This window comes from Mytilus galloprovincialis, chromosome 3 (assembly GCF_965363235.1).
Source record: "Mytilus galloprovincialis chromosome 3, xbMytGall1.hap1.1, whole genome shotgun sequence".
Lineage (NCBI taxonomy): Eukaryota > Metazoa > Mollusca > Bivalvia > Mytilida > Mytilidae > Mytilus > Mytilus galloprovincialis.
This window is the reverse complement of record NC_134840.1, coordinates 26,235,865-26,255,292: the sequence shown is the minus strand read 5'-3', so window position 1 is coordinate 26,255,292 and position 19,428 is coordinate 26,235,865. Positions and strand designations below refer to the sequence as shown.

Genomic DNA, 19,428 nt, shown 5'->3' with positions numbered 1-19,428 from the left:
AAAGCTGGCGAGGCATTTCGCATGTGCACCCCAAGAAATTCAAACTGTATTTTATTCAAAACTTTTCCATTCCATGAAACATTAACTGAGATGGGGATCATTACATAAAATGAACAGAATAATTGTAGAATACATCATACAAGAAAAACAACAAAAGAACAAAACATTATATACATATATGTATCTATCATGAAGTTGTTGAGTCCACCCTCCTCAGTGACCATGACTTTTTAACAAATTGAGCAGAATACTGCATATTAAACTTGATGATGAGGAAGCAAGAAATTTAATTGAACAAAGAGAGATAACCATTGTTTCGTATTGCTATTTCCAGGAAGCAGTTGTCTGCATTGACCTAAATAACAGAAGATCACAGAAAGCTGATTTACAACGAAGATGTCTTTACTTGGAAGTGTTATGAATCCGGTAAGTTGTTTTTGATATATTCGGACATACTGACTTGTTTTAAAATGTACACATATAATATACGTGTCAGTGATAAGATAATGAATTGAATTGTAGTCGTATATCATACTTCAAACATTTTTTTCTACTTCTAGTTTCAGTTTTGGTTCATGCCGGAATATTTCTACTGTCATACGTGCTACTATAGAAATTTAGATAATTTACGTGGCCCTACTGAAAAAAAATCAGTACATGCTAGCTTCTTGTGGTTTGAAATTAGTCCAAATAATTATGACTAGTTTGAAATATGTGTTATGTTCAGTCAAATATTACTTCCCTTTTCATCTCAGTAGTCGGTATTAAATAGTTATAATATTACATGTATATTAATATAGTCATTATTTGCAATACTTATTATGTTTGACCAACTATCATGAGCCTTAACCATTTATTGTTGATGAGTTTGTGATAATAAAATATTTGTATTTGTTTGTATAAAGTATTTGATTTTAAAGGTGAACAAGTGTCAGTTTTATTGAAATTTTCGTAATGCAAATTATTCCTCAAGTGATTTTTTTAAGGTCTCATGCGTTTTGGGAATTAATCCCTCCTTTTTAGCTCACCTGGCCCAAAGAGCCAAGTGAGATTTTCCCATCACTTGTCGTCCGGCGTCCGGCGTCTGTAAACTTTTACAAAAAATCTTCTCCTCTGAAACTACTGGGCCAAATTATACTTGTCCACACTCATCCTTGGGGTATCTAGTTTATCAGATGTGTCCAATGACCTGGCCATCCAACCAAGATGGCCTCCATGGCTAAAAATAGAACATAGGGGTAAAATGTAGATTTTGGCTAATATCTCTGAAACCAAAGCATTTAGAGCAAATCTGACATGGTGAAAAATTGTTTATCAGGTCAACATCTATCTGCCCTGAAATTTTCAGACAAATCGGACAACCCAATGTTGGGTTGCTGCCCCTGAATTAGGAATTTTAAGGAAATTTGGTAGTTTTTGTTATAATCTTGAATATTATAAAAGATACAGATAAACTGTATATACAGCAATAATGTTCAGCAAAGTAAGATCTACTAATAAGTCAACATGACTAAATTAATCAGTTGACCAATTTAGGAGTTATTGCCCATTGTATTTTATTTTTAACCATTTTTCTGAAATTTTAGTAATCTTTTAAAAAAAATCTTCTCCTCTGAAACTACCAAGACAAATTTAACCAAACTTGGCCACCATCATATTAAGGGTATGTTATTATGTTGTTTCAATAATGTGTCCTATGACCTGGCCAACCTACCAAGATGGCTGTCATGGCTAAAAATAGAACATAGGGGTAAAATGTAGATTTTGGCTTATATCTGTGAAACCAAAGCAGTTAGAACAAATCTGACAGGGTAAAATTGTTAATCAGGTCAAGATCTATCTGCCCTGAAATTTTCAGACAAATCGGACAACCCAAAATTGGGTTGCTGCCCCTAAATTAGTAATTTTAAGGAAATTTGGAAGATTTTGGTTATTATCTTGAATATTAAAGAGATAGAGATAAACTGTATACAGCAATAATGTTCAGCAAAATAAGATCTACAAATCATTCAACATGACCATCAGTTGACCAATTAAGGAGTTATTGCCCATTGTATTCTATTTTTAACCAATTTTCTAAAATTTTAGTAATCCTTTAAAAATCTTCTCTGAAACTACCGAGACAAATTTAACCAAACTTGGCAACCATCATCTTAAGGGTATGTTGTTTCAATAATCGTCCACGAAATAAGATGGGCGACATGGCTAAAAATAGTACATAGGGGTAAAATGCAATTTTTGGCTACTATCTCTGAATTCAAAGCATTTAGAGCAAATCTCATTCATTTAAATATGTTCATTAAGTCAACATCTAACTGCCCTGAAATTTTCAGACAAAACAGGCAACCTGTTGTTGGGTTCCTGCCCCTGAATTAGTAATTTTAAGAAAATTTTGCAGTGTTTGGTTATTATCTTCAATATTATCTTAGATAAAGATAAACTGTAAACAACAATTATGTAAAGCAAAGTAAGATCTCCAAATAAGTCAACTTGACCAAAACAGTCAATTGACTCCTTAAGGAGTTATTGCTCTTTATAGTTAATTTTAAACAATTTTCGTAAATTATGTAAATTTTTGTAAACTTTTACAAAATATTTCCTTTGAAACTACTGAGGCAAGTTCATTATAGATAGAGAAAATTGTAAACTGCAAGAATGTTCAGTAAAGTAAGATTGACGAACACATCAGCATCACCAAAACATAATTTTCTCATGAATTCTATTCTCACCTTTTATGTATGTCCTTTTTTTAGCATGATCATCAACCAAGGTGAACAACACCAGCTCTTTAGAGCCTCTAATTTCTCTTCACTTGTCCACGGTCGTCCATCGTCGTTAACTTTTACAAAAATCTTCTCCTCTGAAACTGCTGGGCCAAATTTTACCAAACTTGGACACAATCATCATTGGGTTATTTAGTTTTAAATATGTGTTCGATGACCAGGCCAACCAACCAAGATGGCCGCCATGGCTAGAAATAAAACATAGGCTGAAATGCAGTTTTTGGGTCATATCATTGAAACCAAAGCATATAGAGCAAATCTGACAAGGGGTAAAGTTGCTTATCAGGTCAAGATCTATCTGCCCTGAAATTTTCAGATGAATCAGATGATCGATTGTTGGGTTGCTGCCCCTGAATTTGTAATTTTAAGGAAATGTTGCCGTGTTTGGTTATTATCTTGAATATTATTAGAGATAGAGATAAACTGTAAACAGCAATAATGTTCAATTGACCACTTCAGGAGTTATTGCCTTTTAAGTAAATTTTTCACAATTTTTCGTAAATTTTTGTAATCTTTTACAAAAATCTTCTCTGAAACTGCTGGGCCAAACTCATTACCACCAAAATTGTCAATTGAACTCTTCAGGGGTTATTGCCCTTTAATGTCAATATTTACATATATTTTTTTTTTAAATCTTTATCTTTTACAAAAAATCTTGTCTTCTTAATCTACTGGGCCAAATGGAATTTTCACCTTTTTTCTGCGTTTTGTCATAAATGATAGAAAATTATAATAGAACATAATTTCAATATTTGATTAAAAAAATCAGATAGCCTAAGAAATGTTAAGGTCCCTAATTCCTACCTTTTCCTTTTCAATCAATCATTCAAAAAATTTCAACAAACAGACAAAAGATGGTCTAAAATTTCATTTTTGCATAGAACTACACATATTTCAGTTAAAAACCTATCAACTCAGTTGTGTTGATTTGGAATTCAATATGAAAGAAGTTAAGAACCTTCCCATACTATGGCTGTTTTAGAGGTATCCTTTGTTTCAATTAAGTTTAATGGGATAGATTTTAACAAGTTTATTACAAAAATTATTCAGTGAAAGCCTATTATCCATATAAATGTATCAGGAATTTATTGGATAATGCTTACTTCTTCTTCATACAAATAAAGAAACACATGAATTCTTTAAGAAATGGAGCACAGGTGCTACTGTTAGGTAAAACATGTCCACAAATATTTACATGTAGTGGTGTTGTGAAAAATCACAAATTAGTGGAGGCATGAAGATAATTTCAAATCTGGCAATTTTTTGTCATAAAACATACCATGTGTGAAGCTTCTCTATTTTCTAATTCTAATGTATACCATCATTGTTTTCCATGACTTATCTTGACTAAATTCTGAACTGGTTTCAATTGTATCAATGCTGTTGTACCTAATGTGTGCAAAAACTTATTTAATACATCTATCCTTTTTAATGCTTTTATTACAGCCTATTCCTTATATTGGTAGTATTCCTGGAGGAAAGTTGACCCCAGGGTTTCAGATTGTGATTCAAGGTGTTGCTCCTAGCCATTCTGAGGGGTAATAGTATAAAATATTTAAATGTGTAGTTACTTTAAAATTATATTTCTAATTAAAAAAAAAATCAGTTGATATAATTTCATTTATATATACTTAAACAGTTACTAAGAAGAATTTACTCTACAATGTCAACTAGAAGTTACATAAGTCAGTATATGTTAAAAAGAAAATACATCTCAAAGTCTTAATGTGAAATTCTGTTGCAAGAAAGTTCAGCATATCAGCAATTCTTTGAAATTGTTTTATTCAAGGCATACTTTAAATTAATCTATGGAAACGGTTATTTCAAGTTATTTTAATACATTTGTTTGGTATTTTTCTTTTCGAATTTTAAGTAACAAGTATGATAAAAACTCCTGTCTGATATTTTTCAGCTTTTCCTTCAATTTAGCATATGGATCAGCTATTGGTCAACCTCGCTCTGACACTGCTCTGCATTTCAACCCAAGGTTCACCCAGAATTGTGTGGTGAGAAACTCATACAAAAATAACAACTGGGCTGGTGAAGAGAGACAAAATGGAATGCCATTCACTAAACACACCCCTTTTGAAATCACTATCAGTGCAGATGTTAATTGTTACAAAGTAAGTTTTATTTTATTTGATGCACAGTTCTAGATTTTGTCTGAAACATTTCAGTTCAAATGTTATTTGTTAGACACAATTTTTTTACAGACAGATGTTATTAATAATCATTACAGTCAATAAAATAACCCAAACTTTATTTTAAACAAGCATGCAAATTATGAACAGATACAGAATTCCAAAAGTCATGAAAGCAGAAACTGTTATTACCGTAAAATCAAGTATCTCTGGAAATACCTTTCATTAACTAGTAAATCTATGAAAATTTGGACCAACAAAACTAAATGAATTCACAGTTCATTCTTCAGAAAATAAGTCTTTATTTCATATGCTTTGCTTCAAGGCCTTACAATTTTAGATTTTTTTACTGGACTTGACTTTGGCTATGTGATTTAACTTGACCTTTGAAGCATTAAACACAACAAAAGTTTTTGTAAAGGAATGAATACCATAACTTAAAGACATATATTTTAGTATAATGTATTTATTATTATTTAGATTTCAGTAAACAAGAGACATTTTTGTGATTTTCAACACAGACTGCCCATAAATGGAGTCAATACCTTTACATGTGAAGGAACGGTTAATATCAGCTCTGTCCAATTTATTGCTCCAAACATGGTAAGTGCTAATAGAAAACTGTTTCAAGATAGTTACAAATGCTGCTTAAAATTCAATGGTTAACATGCCCCTCCCAGTGAAAAAAAACATGGGGAAATAAAGTGAATGCTTTGTTTGTCTGTCCTATCTTAAATCATGTAAATACTAGGTTTGAGTTATATCTTTGATTTATATGTCAGGTAGGACATTATACCTTTCCAATGTTACCACCTTACCATCAAGAGAAGGTAGTTAATCAGCACTGTTGCAGTGAAAGTCTTTTCAGAGTTTTAAAACTTTGAAACAGCTAAAAATGTTTAAACTTATTTCAAGATGATAGATTTTAATAGGTTGCATCAGATTAAAGGTTAATAATTTAGAATTTGGTCTTTTTTACAGAAATTATTCATCAAAGCTAAATGTTTTTTTTATATATATGTGAATTAAGGGGTACTTTGACCATGATCTGAGTTTCATAGTTGTCTTTTTATCTAAACAAATACATGATACATAAAAAGGATATAAAAAGGAATCTCCAGAAAATAGTGGACAGTACAATAGAACTTATTGTCAGCCATTTTTATACGACTGCAAAAAGTCGTAAATTGGTATCACGTCATCGTCATTGTCATCTTCAGTGTTGTCCGAAGACAGATGGTTTCCCGATAATAACTTTAGTATAAGTAAATAGAAATCCATAACATTTTAACACAATGTTTATAACCACAAAAGAAAGGTTGGGATTGATTCTGGGGGTTATGGTCCCATCGGTTTAGGAATTAGGGGCCCAAAACATACATTTATTTAGTTTCAGGACAATAAGTTGTGTACAAGTATTTCAATTACTCTGAAATTGTACCACAATGTTCATATCATTAAGAAGAAGGTTGGGATTTTATTTTAAGGGTTATGGGTCAAACAGTCTTTGAATTAAGGGCCAAAAAGGGACCAAAAACAAGCATTTTTGAAGTTTCAGGACAATAACTTATGTTCAACTTTATGGATCTCTCTGATATTGTACCACAAGGTTCCATATAATGACGGGAAGGCTTGGTGTCAGTTTGGGGCTAATATCCCTGAGCATTTAGGAGTAAGGGGCCAAAAAAGGGCCAAAAAGAAGCATTTTTCTAGTTTACAGACAATAACTTGTGTTTAAGTGTATGGGTCTCTCTGAAATTATACTACAAGGTTTCCTACTACAAAGGAAAGACTGGAATTGAGTTTTAGGGTTCTTGCTCCAAGGGGTTTCATTAAGTGAGAGGCCCAAAAAGGGGCCCAAATAAGCATTTTTGTAGTTTTCTTTCAATAACTTGTGTTTAAGTGTATAAATCTCTCTGAAATTATACCACATGTTTCCATACTACAAAGGGATGGATATAGGAGGTAATGGATCAAATCATTAAGCAATTAGGGGCAAAAAAGGAGGGAAACAAGGATTTTTCTGGTTAAAGGACAATTTAGACAATTTAAAAGCAGTGTGAGGGAGGTAACCCAATTCCAATTAAAATTTAAAGAATATTGTTATATATAATATGTTTGTTTACTTGATTACCTCCTTTACACTGCTTGTAATTATGTTAAAGGAAGTGATAATTGTCTTGAAATGAGTAGCTGTAAATTTATTTTTAGAAGTTACTGTTAATTAATATTAATTGTAACCATAACTGTAAGTTATTCTATATTTTAATAGTTCTCGTCCTGAATATGCATGAAATATTTGCCACTGGATGTTAAGCAACCAACAATCAATCAATCTATATTTTAATGCTTTATGATGTATAAACATTTTTCTCCTTTCAGATTTCAGAAATTAAAAAGAATTTTTCTTCAAATATTTTTTTGAGGGGATCTATATTCAACAGCAAAGTGTATTGCTCAAAAGCAAAAAAAAAAATTGTTAAGTTCATTAGACGACATTCATTCTGTGTCAGAAACCTTTGCTGTGTCAACTATTTAATCACAATTCAAATTCAGAGCTGTATCAAGCATGAATGGTGTGTCCATACTTGCCCCAACTGTGCAGTGTTCGACCTCTGCGCTCATATAAAGCTATGCCCTGTGGAGCATCTGGTTGTTTGTTGATTTGAATATGTACTGTTGTACAGCTGTTCAAAGATTTGTAAGCAGACGAGACATTAACTCTATCAATTAAAATCTGTGATTATATGAAATGATGTGTTATTTATTAAAAAATGTATATATTGCAGCCATCTATGCCTGCTCCTCCACCATACATGAATTACCCTGCGCAGCCACCCATGCCATTAATTAATCCAGTGAGTATTTACATAATACACAGAGAAAATGCACAAACATTAAATAATAAGGAAATCATTCTGAATTAATTTTTTGTCCTGATCTGAAAAATAAGTTAGATTTGTTATATGACACATGCCTAGTCTCCAAGAGAAGAAACTGAGTTTTGAAAGATTGATATATTGAATGTGATTGATAAAAGTTTATTTACTCTTTAGACTTGCAGTCACTTGCTACTTGTAGATTTACCTTTATGAAATGTTTTTGAAATCTTGGAAATAAGCTTTATGCAAGAACAAGAAATAGCATCTAACGAACAAAAGTTTGAATTTGATTTTTTTTTGTATTTCACTGATAAGTTGACTTTTTTACTAATCAACATTAACACTTATACAGTGACTTTAGCAATAGCACCTAAGAAACATACAGGTTCTTAATTATATGGATGAATACAAATGTACAAATATAGACTTCAACATTTACTTTTTCATCTTGGTTTATAATCAAGTCTTGGTTCACCTAAATATAAATTTTATGAAGTTTTGCCATTATATATGATGATATGTTTAATCAATATGTATCAGTGTATTTTATTCTGAAATTGTGTGGCAAAAGCCAGCTGATCAGGCTAGAGACATAACTGTGAAACCCAGCATGGGTATTTTTAATCTTTTTTAAACCTTGCAGATATTAATCATCTGGGCATGTTTTTATTTTGTCACATCATCTTTGTTATAAACAGCATCTTGTCTTATCATGTTTAAGGCAATGCCACTAACAACAATGGTACCAAACGGACTTCATCCTGGTAAAATGATCTATATATCAGCCACACCAGTAGGCACTAATAGGTAAGGAAGTTTTAAAGATTATAGAAGTTTTTAATTTCAAACGTAAAAAAGTTAAAATATTGATTGTAAAATTACATATAAATTTGATTGGAATTGAAGTATCTGCAAATCTGAGTACATGTGTACTTACAACAAATTATAACATGTATACCCAATAGGTTTGAAATGTATTTTTCATTATGATTGTTGAATTTCCATTGTTACATCCAAAAATGTTTGGAAGAACTGACAGATTTATTTGAATTTTCTGAGATACAGTACCTGGCCAAAAGTATTGTCACCTTCATTTTTTTGCTATCTATTTATATAAAAACACGTTTTTTCAAAAAATTGTTTTGAGGGCATTTATGGTTGGGTTTTGATCAACAAGGCCTTAAAAGACGTAGAATTGTCTAAAGTATGTTTGTTTATTTGGTTATAGTTTTGTCCTCAGGTGTTTTTGTTTTCTCTTGATATAAACACATACACTAAATTTTTATAATTTAATTTGGTTGAATATATAGCGAATTTTTGAACAGAAAAAAATATTTTGTGTTTATCTTGTGAAAAAATAAAAATGATCCACAAAACAATATATAACCAAATAAACAAATAAACCTGTGACAATTCTGCTTTTATTGGTACGAAGTTGCTTAAAATTAGACCAAAAATGACCCCAAAATATTTTTTGGAAAAAAAGTAGTTTTATATACAATATATAGGAAAAAATCTCAAGTGGCGAATACTTTTGGCCACACTCTGTATAAGTTGTCAAGTGCTAAATACTTTTAAACTTTGATTATAAAATTCAATATCATCAACTAGAGAGGACAATTGGTGGGAAATAGTTACTACAATTGAAACTTTATGAAGAAAAAACCCCACTTTTTCCTGTTGTGATTTCAAATTACAGGAAGGTCCTTATATGATAATACTTGTTTGAATGCCAAAAGATGAAAAAGATTGATACATGAAGCAGTCTTAGATTCTATTTGGCAAATATTAAATTAAACCATCTCCCATGAAACTAAATGTGATTTATTTATAACATTTAATCATCTAAAACTTAACTTATTTGGTAAATTTGATGTTAATTTACCATGTAAGCTATTCAGATCCTAGTTACTTCTCTTTTTTACTGAGTTTGGTTGGGATCAATTATCTGTACACACAAATATAATGAGATAAGCTATGATTTTATCTTTACAAATATCTTTTAAATAAAGTACAGTTTATGCTATGATTACAGGGAAGTATATTAGTTTTAACCATTAAAGTTTTTATAATTTTCAGATTTACAATTAACCTACAAGAAGGTTCATACCCAAATTGTGATATTGGAATGCATTTTGATGTGCGCTTTAATTGTGGTTCAGATTGTAATCAGATCATACGTAATAGCTTGTCACGTGGAGCATGGGGACAGGAAGAAAGATCCATTCCATACTTCCCATTTGCAGGAAATATGCCCTTTGAAATGATCATTTTATGTGAGAATGGATGTTTTAAGGTATATATTCAGATCGTCTTCAACTGAAAAATATTTAGTTATACATCAAACCTTTTCTCATAATATGATTGAGTTTACATATTTTGGGGATTATGCTAAAATGTAACAATCAAAAGATAAAACTTCACTCCATGCCCGAAAGCAGTTTTTAACTTGATTTATTGTTAACTGCATTTCAATTTAAGACTCCATCACTTATAAAAAAGATGTGGTATGGTTATCAATAAGACAACTCTCCACAAGAGTTCAGATAATGAAGAAATTGACAACTATAGGTCACTGTATGGCCTTCAACAATGAGCAGAGCCCACACTGCATATTCAGATATAAAAGGCCTCAAAATGACAAATGTAAAGCAATTCAAATGAGAAAAACCAACAGCCCAATTTATGTATGAACTAATACAAAAAAAAACTAATGTGTTACACAGCAACAACTGACAACCCCTGAATTACCTACTCCTGACTTGAGACAGGTACATACAGAATGTGGCAGGGTTAAACATGTTTGGCAGGTGTATGACCCTCCACTTACCTGGAACAGTGGTGCAACAGCACAACACAAGACAATGAACAAATAACAAATAAGAAAAAGTTTGGTTGTCTCTAACTGTTAGACTCCACTAAGTGATAAGGCATATAGTTTTATCTGTTAAGGCGCTTACATTATACCTTCTGAAAATTTCCATGTTGCCTCTAGACATTAACCTGATTTTAGTTATTGCTTTATTTTAACAAGATACAGGTTAAAATTCATTTCATGATCACTTCTCATTATATGTCTGTTAGTGAAGTATTATGGTATACTTTACTACACATCATGTCGGTCCCTTTGTAAACAATCTATTCAACAATTCAAAGCTGCTTTAAACAATTCTTATGAAATTCGACAGAAAATATCTCCCTTTTGTTGCCTGTTGTTGCAAAGTTACAGGACATTTTAACTATCAGATTATGGGAAGTTAGTTGTATGTCTCACAAAAACTTGAGTTTACTTTAATCAATCTTATCAAAAACTGTCCACGGCTTTTGGAATTGATAGAAGAAAGCCTCTTTTAGGTTCTTCAATTTGTTTTCCTGAATTATAGGACTTTAACTTTAACTATCTCTCACATATAGTGCACTTACTAGAGTATGGTTAGATTGATTTACCGGTACTCAAAACAGTTCTTGGAATTGATATATAGAAACCAATTTGAAATTGCAAATTTTTGGTTGCTTTGTCATGTCTCAATTGCTTTAGAATGTGGCATTTGTATATACCTAACATTACAAGTTATGTTTTTATTGTTTCAACATTATAAAATCTCTTTTTGATTGATTTTACAGGTTGCAGTAAATAACCAACATTTCCTGGAATATCGACACAGAATGACTCCATTTCCCAGATTTAACACGCTGACGGTCACTGGAAATCTTACTATCCAACAAGTCAGATTCCAGTAATATCTCAAATAAACATTAGTAGAAAACAAACTGTGTACAGTATCATCATGTATTTCATATTTTGTAACAAAGTAAGCAGATCTTATGTCAGATTATAAATTTTACTAAATATTCATTTGTTTTTTTGATGAAATAAAGATAGAACATGTTTATTCTTGCCATCAGAAAATGATTTGCTGTTTTGAAAGTTAATGTTTAAAATTCTTTATATTTTGATATTAAATATTGCAATTTTTTCAAATGGATAATATTTTTATCATATTTTTTATTATTTTTTAAAATAGTTTGAAAATACATGTTCACCATTTACAATTAAAGTGGAAATATTTGTGAAATCTCATTTTTAGCTCACCTGGCCCGAAGGGCCAAGTGAGCTTTTCTCATCACTTGGCGTCCGTCGTCTGTCGTCCGTCGTCCGGCGTCGTTAACTTTTACAAAAATCTTCTCCTCTGAAACTACTGGGCCAAATTTAACCAAACTTGGCCACAATCATCATTGGGGTATCTAGTTTAAAAAATGTGTCCGATGACCCGGTCAATCAATCAAGATGGCCGCCACAGCTAAAAATAGAACATAGGGGTAAAATGCAGTTTTTGGCTTATAACTCAAAAACCAAAGCATTAAGAGCAAAACTAAAAATTTTCAGATGAATCGGACAACCCGTTGTTGGGTTGCTGCGCCTGAATTGGTAATTTTAAGGCAATTTTGCTGTTTTTGGTTATTATCTTGAATATTATTATAGATAGAGATAAACTGTAAACAGCAATAATGTTCAGCAAAGTAAGATTTACAAATAAGTCAGCATGACCGAAATGGTCAGTTGACCCCTTTAGGAGTTATTGCCCTTTATAGTCAATTTTTAACCATTTTTCATAAATCTTAGTAATCTTTTACAAAAATCTTCTCCTCTGAAACTACTGGGCTAAATTAAACCAAACTTGGCCACAATCATTATTTGGGTATCTAGTTTAAAAAATGTGTGGCGTGACCCAGCCAACCAACCAAGATGGCCGCCACAGCTAAAAATAGAACATAGGGGTAAAATTCAGTTTTTTGCTTATAACTCAAAAACCAAAACATTTAGATCAAATCTGACAGGGGTAAAATTGTTTTTCAGGTCAAGATCTATCTGCCCTGAAATTTTCAGATGAATCGGACAACCTGTTGTTGGGTTGCTGCCCCTGAAATGGTAATTTTAAGGAAATTTTGCTGTTTTTGGTTATTATCTTGAATATTATTATAGATAGAGATAAACTGTAAACAGCAATAAATGTCAGCAAAGTAAGATCTACGAATAAGTCAACATGACCGAAATGGTAAGTTGACCCCTTTAGGAGTTATTGCCCTTTATAGTCAATTTTTAACCATTTTTCATAAATCTTAGTAATCCTTTACTCTGAAACTACGTGGCCAAGTTAATTGTAGATAGAAATAATTGTAAGCAGCAAGAATGTTCAGTAAAGTAAGATGTACAAACACATCACCATCACACAATTTTGTCATGAATCCATCTGCGTCCTGTGTTTAATATTCACATAGACCAAGGTGAGCGACACAGGCTCTTTAGAGCCTCTAGTTTTTTTAATTCATGATCCCAAGCTTGCTCTGTCATGCTTTTTGTGTCATCATGAAGATTTTTCATATTGATTGAAAGGAGAAGGCCCAGTAAGGGCTAATTTGGCCTCAAAGTTCAGGTTCATCTGATGACAGATTTGGACACTTTTTAAACACTTAAGTGTCTACTTTAGTCGATTCAATTAGTGTATGTGAAAGATTTGAACTTACTTAGTCATTAAAGACGCTAAAATACAAGCTTATATTTTATCAAATATGCAATAATATGTCACTTTTCAGATGGTTTTTGTCAAAAACGAAAGTGGGCACATCCGTGCATCCCTGTTCATATATGTTATGAATTATCATCAAATACAACTTACATTTAAATATTAAGAATGAAATCAAATGCAGCCACTTCTATTTCAGACGGAAACTGTCTAAAAATTAAGAAAAATTGCTAAAATTTCGAAGATGTCAGTAATTTAGCTTGACTTAATGATGCTAGTACCTGATATATGTGCATTGTATTGACAAAAACAGCAAATATTCATGTAACAGAAGTATTCTTCTTCCCAATAAATAGCTAAACGTTTTACATTTTTAACAATTTTGTAAAACTGCTATATTTTGGGGCCAAAAAGGGGTCTTACTGGGGTACTCCTTTAATTTTATTGTGTTATTTATGAAAAGATTTAGCGCTTACTGATGCTTGATTTTAGCACTTATTTTCCCTTTTGATTAATTTTTGTGTAGAAAATATTATGAAAAGATATTGATGACCAATTATGAATTGTAACTGTTTTTCCTATTTTACATTGTGATTTAATTTTCATTGTACAGTTGAATTATTTACTGAGAGCCTTTAGACCAAAGACCTAGAACTTGGTTGAAGATGTTTTTGTAATGGAAAGTACAAAACATATTAATTTGACCTACTTTTAATGTTTTAGTGATGATTAAGTATTTTATCAGAAGTGACTGACAGAAACAATTTTCATATAACCACAAATTTACCAGTATGCATTTTAATTTTGTCATTGTTATCTACTTTGTTCCTCTGTTGACAAAATATTTTTTCCAAAAAAATTTAAGAACAATTTGTATATCTTTGAAAAGTTCTTTATAGTGTCCAATGGCACAAACCAAATTGGTATTGATTTTGAGACCAATTTACTTTTATTCAAAAAGTAAGAGAATACAGTATTTTCCTTTCATTGCTTAATTTGATTGTTGGATTTTGATGTAGTTCTTTTTGTAATGGATTTATTATTCCTAATAGCTTTTTTGTAATATATCTTCCTACAATCAGATTTATTGAAGTGCTAAGGCTCTGATCTTTGAGTTGTCAAAGGTGGAATAAATCACACTTTCATTCCCTCAATCATGAATACAATTTCTTTAATTGACTTCCTCTAGACAAGAACCTTGTGAAATGTGTCAACATATTTTGCATAGTAGCTATAGATACAACTTCATTTCCTAGGAAGTTAAAGCTGGTTTACATAGTTAAGCACTTCCGTTATAGAACATATATGATGCATTATTCCCATTTGTTAAGCTTCTGACATTGGCTGAAGCCAAAGTTATCAATCTCAAGAAAAGAAGCAAGATAGAAATTAACTGAAAAAAAACTGATAAAGAGATTTAATATTTAGGAAATAAGGGGTTAACACAGCCAAAATTTAAAATACCATAGACAATTTATAAGAGGGCTGTATGAAATAATGTGACTTTGCATAGTTGTCAATCTCTTGTATTTTATGTCTCTGACCACATTTATAATTATCTATTGTATTTTATGTCTTTGACCACATTTATAATTATCTACCATGATTATCCTTTTATATAGATAGGTAAAATGTTTTTAATATTTTTTTCATATAATTTTTGTTCACCTCTTGTTTTTTTTTGTTTTTTTTTTTTTTAAGTTTCTGTACATATAGTTATAATAGTCCTACTATGTGACTGCTTTAGTTCATTCTGTACTGTAAATATGCTCCTACTGTAGTTAATTCATTTATGTTATATTGGCAGTTTAAAATTATTGTTTCAAAGAGTATGCTTCCTTTTAAAATGCTTGATTGCATTTGTCTCTAACTAGTCAATATGTCAGCTTTTTATTAGATGTTTAATCTTGCCTGTTATAATTAACTGTTATTGATCATTAACGAATAAATTTGTTAGTTATAATACCATTGTTTTTGTTATTTTTATTATTGAGACATATATATTGTGAAGAATAAAGAGGTTTTTATACGACCGCAAACAGATTTGCAGTCCTATATTGGTACCAACTCGTTGTCAGCTTCTTCGGAAGACATTTGTTTTCCAGACAATAACTTTATGGCTCAAAACCTTCAGGAATTAGGGGCCAAAAAGGGTGAAAACAGGGTTTCCTGGTTAATGAACAATTACTTAAGACAATTTAAAAGCAGTGTAAGGGAGGTAATCCAAACACAACGTTTGGATTATCTCCCTTACATTGTTTTGAAATTATGTATAAGGAAATGTTGTATTGTCTTGAGGTGATTAGTTTTAGAAGCTAGTATTAAATGCTGATTAGGGAATATTAATTTTAGCCATGATTATGTATGTCATTTTCTATTTTAAGACTTTTATGATGTATTTAAATGGGTAATTATGGTTGCAAACTACATTAGAAATTTGAATTGAGATTATGACCACATCTTGAGGGAAAGTTTATTTTTGGGTGGAAAGGGAGGGAGGGTGAAAAAAAAGAAATTGTTGGGGAGGGAACAATTTTTTCTCATTTCTGGTTTCAGAAATAAAACAGAAAATTTATTCAAATTTTTTGTTGTTGCAGGGGGTAAACAAATTGGGGGGAGGGGGGTGTTCAATACGCAACAGCATAGTGTATTGCACAAAAGCAAAAGAAAAGAGGGATTAATTATTGTTTTCTTGGGGGGGGGGGTCAATTCGAAACAGCATAGTGTATTGCTCAACAGAAAAAAAATGAATATAAATTCAAATTATATAACCAATTCTAAGTTCTTTGACTACAGTTATTCTGTATCAGAAACCTTTTATCTGTCAAATATTTAATTACAATCCAAATTCAGACCTGTATCAAGCGCGATTATTGTGTCCATTTTTGTCCCAACTGTTCAGGGTTTGACCACTGTGGTTGTATCCAACTGCGCTTTGCAAAGCAATTTATTGTTAACTTAATTGAAAAGTAACATCAAAGGTGAGAATCTTTTTCTTCTGTCATGCATAGGTGTTATACATCTTTCTGAAATTTTTGCAGACCAAATAAGAATCTTAGTTTTAGATCTGTTTATATAGTATTTGAGCTTAAAGTGTACTTGTTACTGAAGTTGAAATATAATTGATAAATTGATGCTTAACAACCAGTGGCAAATATCACAAGCATATTCAATTTGATAAAATATTAAATGAGTATGCATAAACTTTTACTTGATTAAGCTATTGAGACATAATTTTGATGTTATGGTTACCAAGATAAAAATCCACAGGAAGACTGTTCTAAGATTTATCAAAATTATAATAAGGATGTCTCGTATGATTGCTAATGAGACTGGTAACCATCAAAGTTCAAATGATAAAGATGTGAATCTAACTCGGACACATTATGTGGATTCACATCCTCCCAGTCCCGACTTTTCTTCTATGGTTTGGCCCATTGTGTAAATTAATCAACAAGCAACCTCTTGGTCTCAAGATAAGCATGCTACCATGTTACCACCAGGGTGATCTGAATTAAAGGAAATAAAGGGTATACTAGTAACTTAAAAACACATAAAAATAAGACATTTAATGGTCAAAGTCTTTGTGTTAAAAAAACATATATCTATGCAATATTTCCAGTCTTATTGGCTGCAAGTCAAAAAATAAGGAGGTTGAAAATATTTTTTAAGGAATAAGTCAATGATCTGCCTTCAACACGGAATTCTCTAATTGATAAAAATACATAAAATGTAAACACTTAGTTTCTTGACTTTGGACCATCACATGAAGATGTGACAAGGACAAACTAAGTTTTCAAATTACTTGAGTACCGTTGGTGTCAATGTTAATGTGCACTTCAGCTAAATCTCAGTATTGTAACTTGTAATTTTGTATGAAAGAACATAAAAGAGAGTCTTTGCGTCTTATTTCTTTAGTGAAATTAGATTCCCAAGATCAACTCTTGAAATTCCTAAGGAAAAGGATCTTATCTTGTATGAATATGCATTTTGGAGAGTTGGTCAACATCCGTGTAATAGTATTTGACTGCACATGTGTCCATATGTGTATTTTTAGGAGACAGTTGTAAGTATGATAATGTGACCTATATTTCACGTTTCATTGGCCATGGTTAAGTTTAACATCCCGACTTTATTTCAGTTATTACTGTAATAGGATCATCTGAACTTATGTGAATACAATGTATGTGTTTTGGGGAGTATGTCAGAATTAAGTCAAAAGAAGTCCAATCTGACCTTAATACACGCTTTATTGACTTTACTTAATCTGAGACTTTTGGTATAACCAGAGACATATATACACATAATATATAATATTCCTATATATATGTGTATATATATATGTCTCTGTGTCTCTGTGTATATTGCCTTGACGGTCCGGTATAGGTCCGACGCTCTAGCATCATATATGTCTCTGGTATAACCAACTATTCGGGGTGACTTGTATCATCCGGCGAACTCGTATTTTTACCAGCTATTGCCACGGTATTTTTTGCACATAATGAACAACTTTTGGTGTTACTGCACTGATATTTTGCATATTATTCCGGGAGCAGAAAATCAGAATATAAGATTGCACGAGCTTATAATATTCCTAGATATATGTACAATGACCGTTTTGCGATGTGATATACTGCGAGGGACAATATTCTTCAATATTAGTGCAATAACCACTGGTACCTGTCTGAAATATCCTATATACCTTAATATAAGGTATAATACTAGTTAGTGTAATACTCCAAGGGTACTTAGGAATTTTGTTCAGAGACAAGTTATTCACGGTGGCAACAAGCCCTTTGACTGGTGACATACCTCCAAAAGACGCGGATTTTCCTCATTATCAACTTGCACTCGCATTGGCCCCTTTGGAAACGATAAAATGCGATGGACAATATTTATACTATAGAACAATAATCCTTTTATACTATAGTATCAAATATTTCAGCAACATTTATGATACTTCGTCCAATTCCTGCAGCTACCGACATACATTTAATGCAATATATTGATAAATCAAACATTCAAATGAAAGCTAATAATATGCTTACTTTTATAAACTGAGATTAATTACGATGTAAATTTAGACTTGTGAAACAATTATTGATTAGAATGCATGACTAAGTATTTTTCATAATAAATTAACAAAACTCGTACAGCCCTTCACATGATAATTATAATATTTTTCGAATCCGATACTGTAGAAATAAATATATTTAAAAATGAAATTCCCATTTCAATTTCCTTGTGGACATTTTTGCATTGATTTTTACAGAAAGGAATTGGAGGTTACACAAGGAAGGAATTTTGTATGTTATAAACTAAAATGAACAATAAGGTAAAGTAGGTCTTTAAAGGAAAAACAATTAGACTGTATAAGTAATATATACCATAATATTAATTGATCAAACAGAATGGAAAACAGAAAGTTAATTTGACAGAGAACCATGTCGCTTTTGGGAAATGTGATAAATCCAGTAAGTTATGTATTCTAAACTGCATATTTTTAATTTCACCAATATTTTTGGAAACATAATTTCTTATTTGTTTTAAATCTATAAGTATTATTTGTTTTACACTATGTTGTGGTCATTGATAGAATTGGAACAATATGTAAATACAAATGTATGTATATTATCTATAGACCTAACTGTATATCTATGATATTTATTTTAAGACCTTCTGGTACTGAATGTCAAGTTTGATTTTGTAGATTCTCTTCTTTAAGCATTTTTAAATATTAATTTACAAGACTTTGTAGTTACCTATGGTCTGTCGCCATAGCTTTGTTGACTGCATTACTACACACACTGTATTTGTGGATCTCTATTTGTATTGTTTAATAGAGTACATTTTGGGGATATCCCATTGAAAAACATAGACATTCATGCCATTAAAAAAGGACGAAAAGACACAGTTTTCAAAATACCGAACACTTAAAATTGAACACATGAAACCACACGAAAAATTTGGGGTACGCTCAGGTTTTGAGGCAGAATAGCAATATGAAAAATAAGAAAGTTTAAGAACAGGTGATTGGATACGTCAATGATTACCAACGACAACCAGACAAAATTAAAACTCTATAAAACACAAGTCA

General features: G+C 31.3%; 1 protein-coding gene across 1 annotated transcript in view; it reads left to right on the top strand.

Annotated features, from left to right (window-relative positions):
* The first annotated feature begins 276 nt into the window (after positions 1 to 276).
* LOC143066238 (uncharacterized) overlaps positions 277 to 19,428 on the top strand; it is a 36,464-nt gene continuing 17,312 nt past the window's right edge. Inside the window, exons 1-10 of the mRNA XM_076239230.1 lie at positions 277 to 426; positions 4,230 to 4,321; positions 4,696 to 4,906; positions 5,405 to 5,527; positions 7,714 to 7,782; positions 8,528 to 8,613; positions 9,886 to 10,102; positions 11,431 to 11,543; positions 16,638 to 16,695; positions 18,770 to 18,805. Coding sequence (XP_076095345.1) covers positions 397 to 426; positions 4,230 to 4,321; positions 4,696 to 4,906; positions 5,405 to 5,527; positions 7,714 to 7,782; positions 8,528 to 8,613; positions 9,886 to 10,102; positions 11,431 to 11,543; positions 16,638 to 16,695; positions 18,770 to 18,805 — 1,035 coding nt within the window. The 5' untranslated portion in view covers positions 277 to 396. The remainder of the gene's footprint in view (positions 427 to 4,229; positions 4,322 to 4,695; positions 4,907 to 5,404; positions 5,528 to 7,713; positions 7,783 to 8,527; positions 8,614 to 9,885; positions 10,103 to 11,430; positions 11,544 to 16,637; positions 16,696 to 18,769; positions 18,806 to 19,428) is intronic.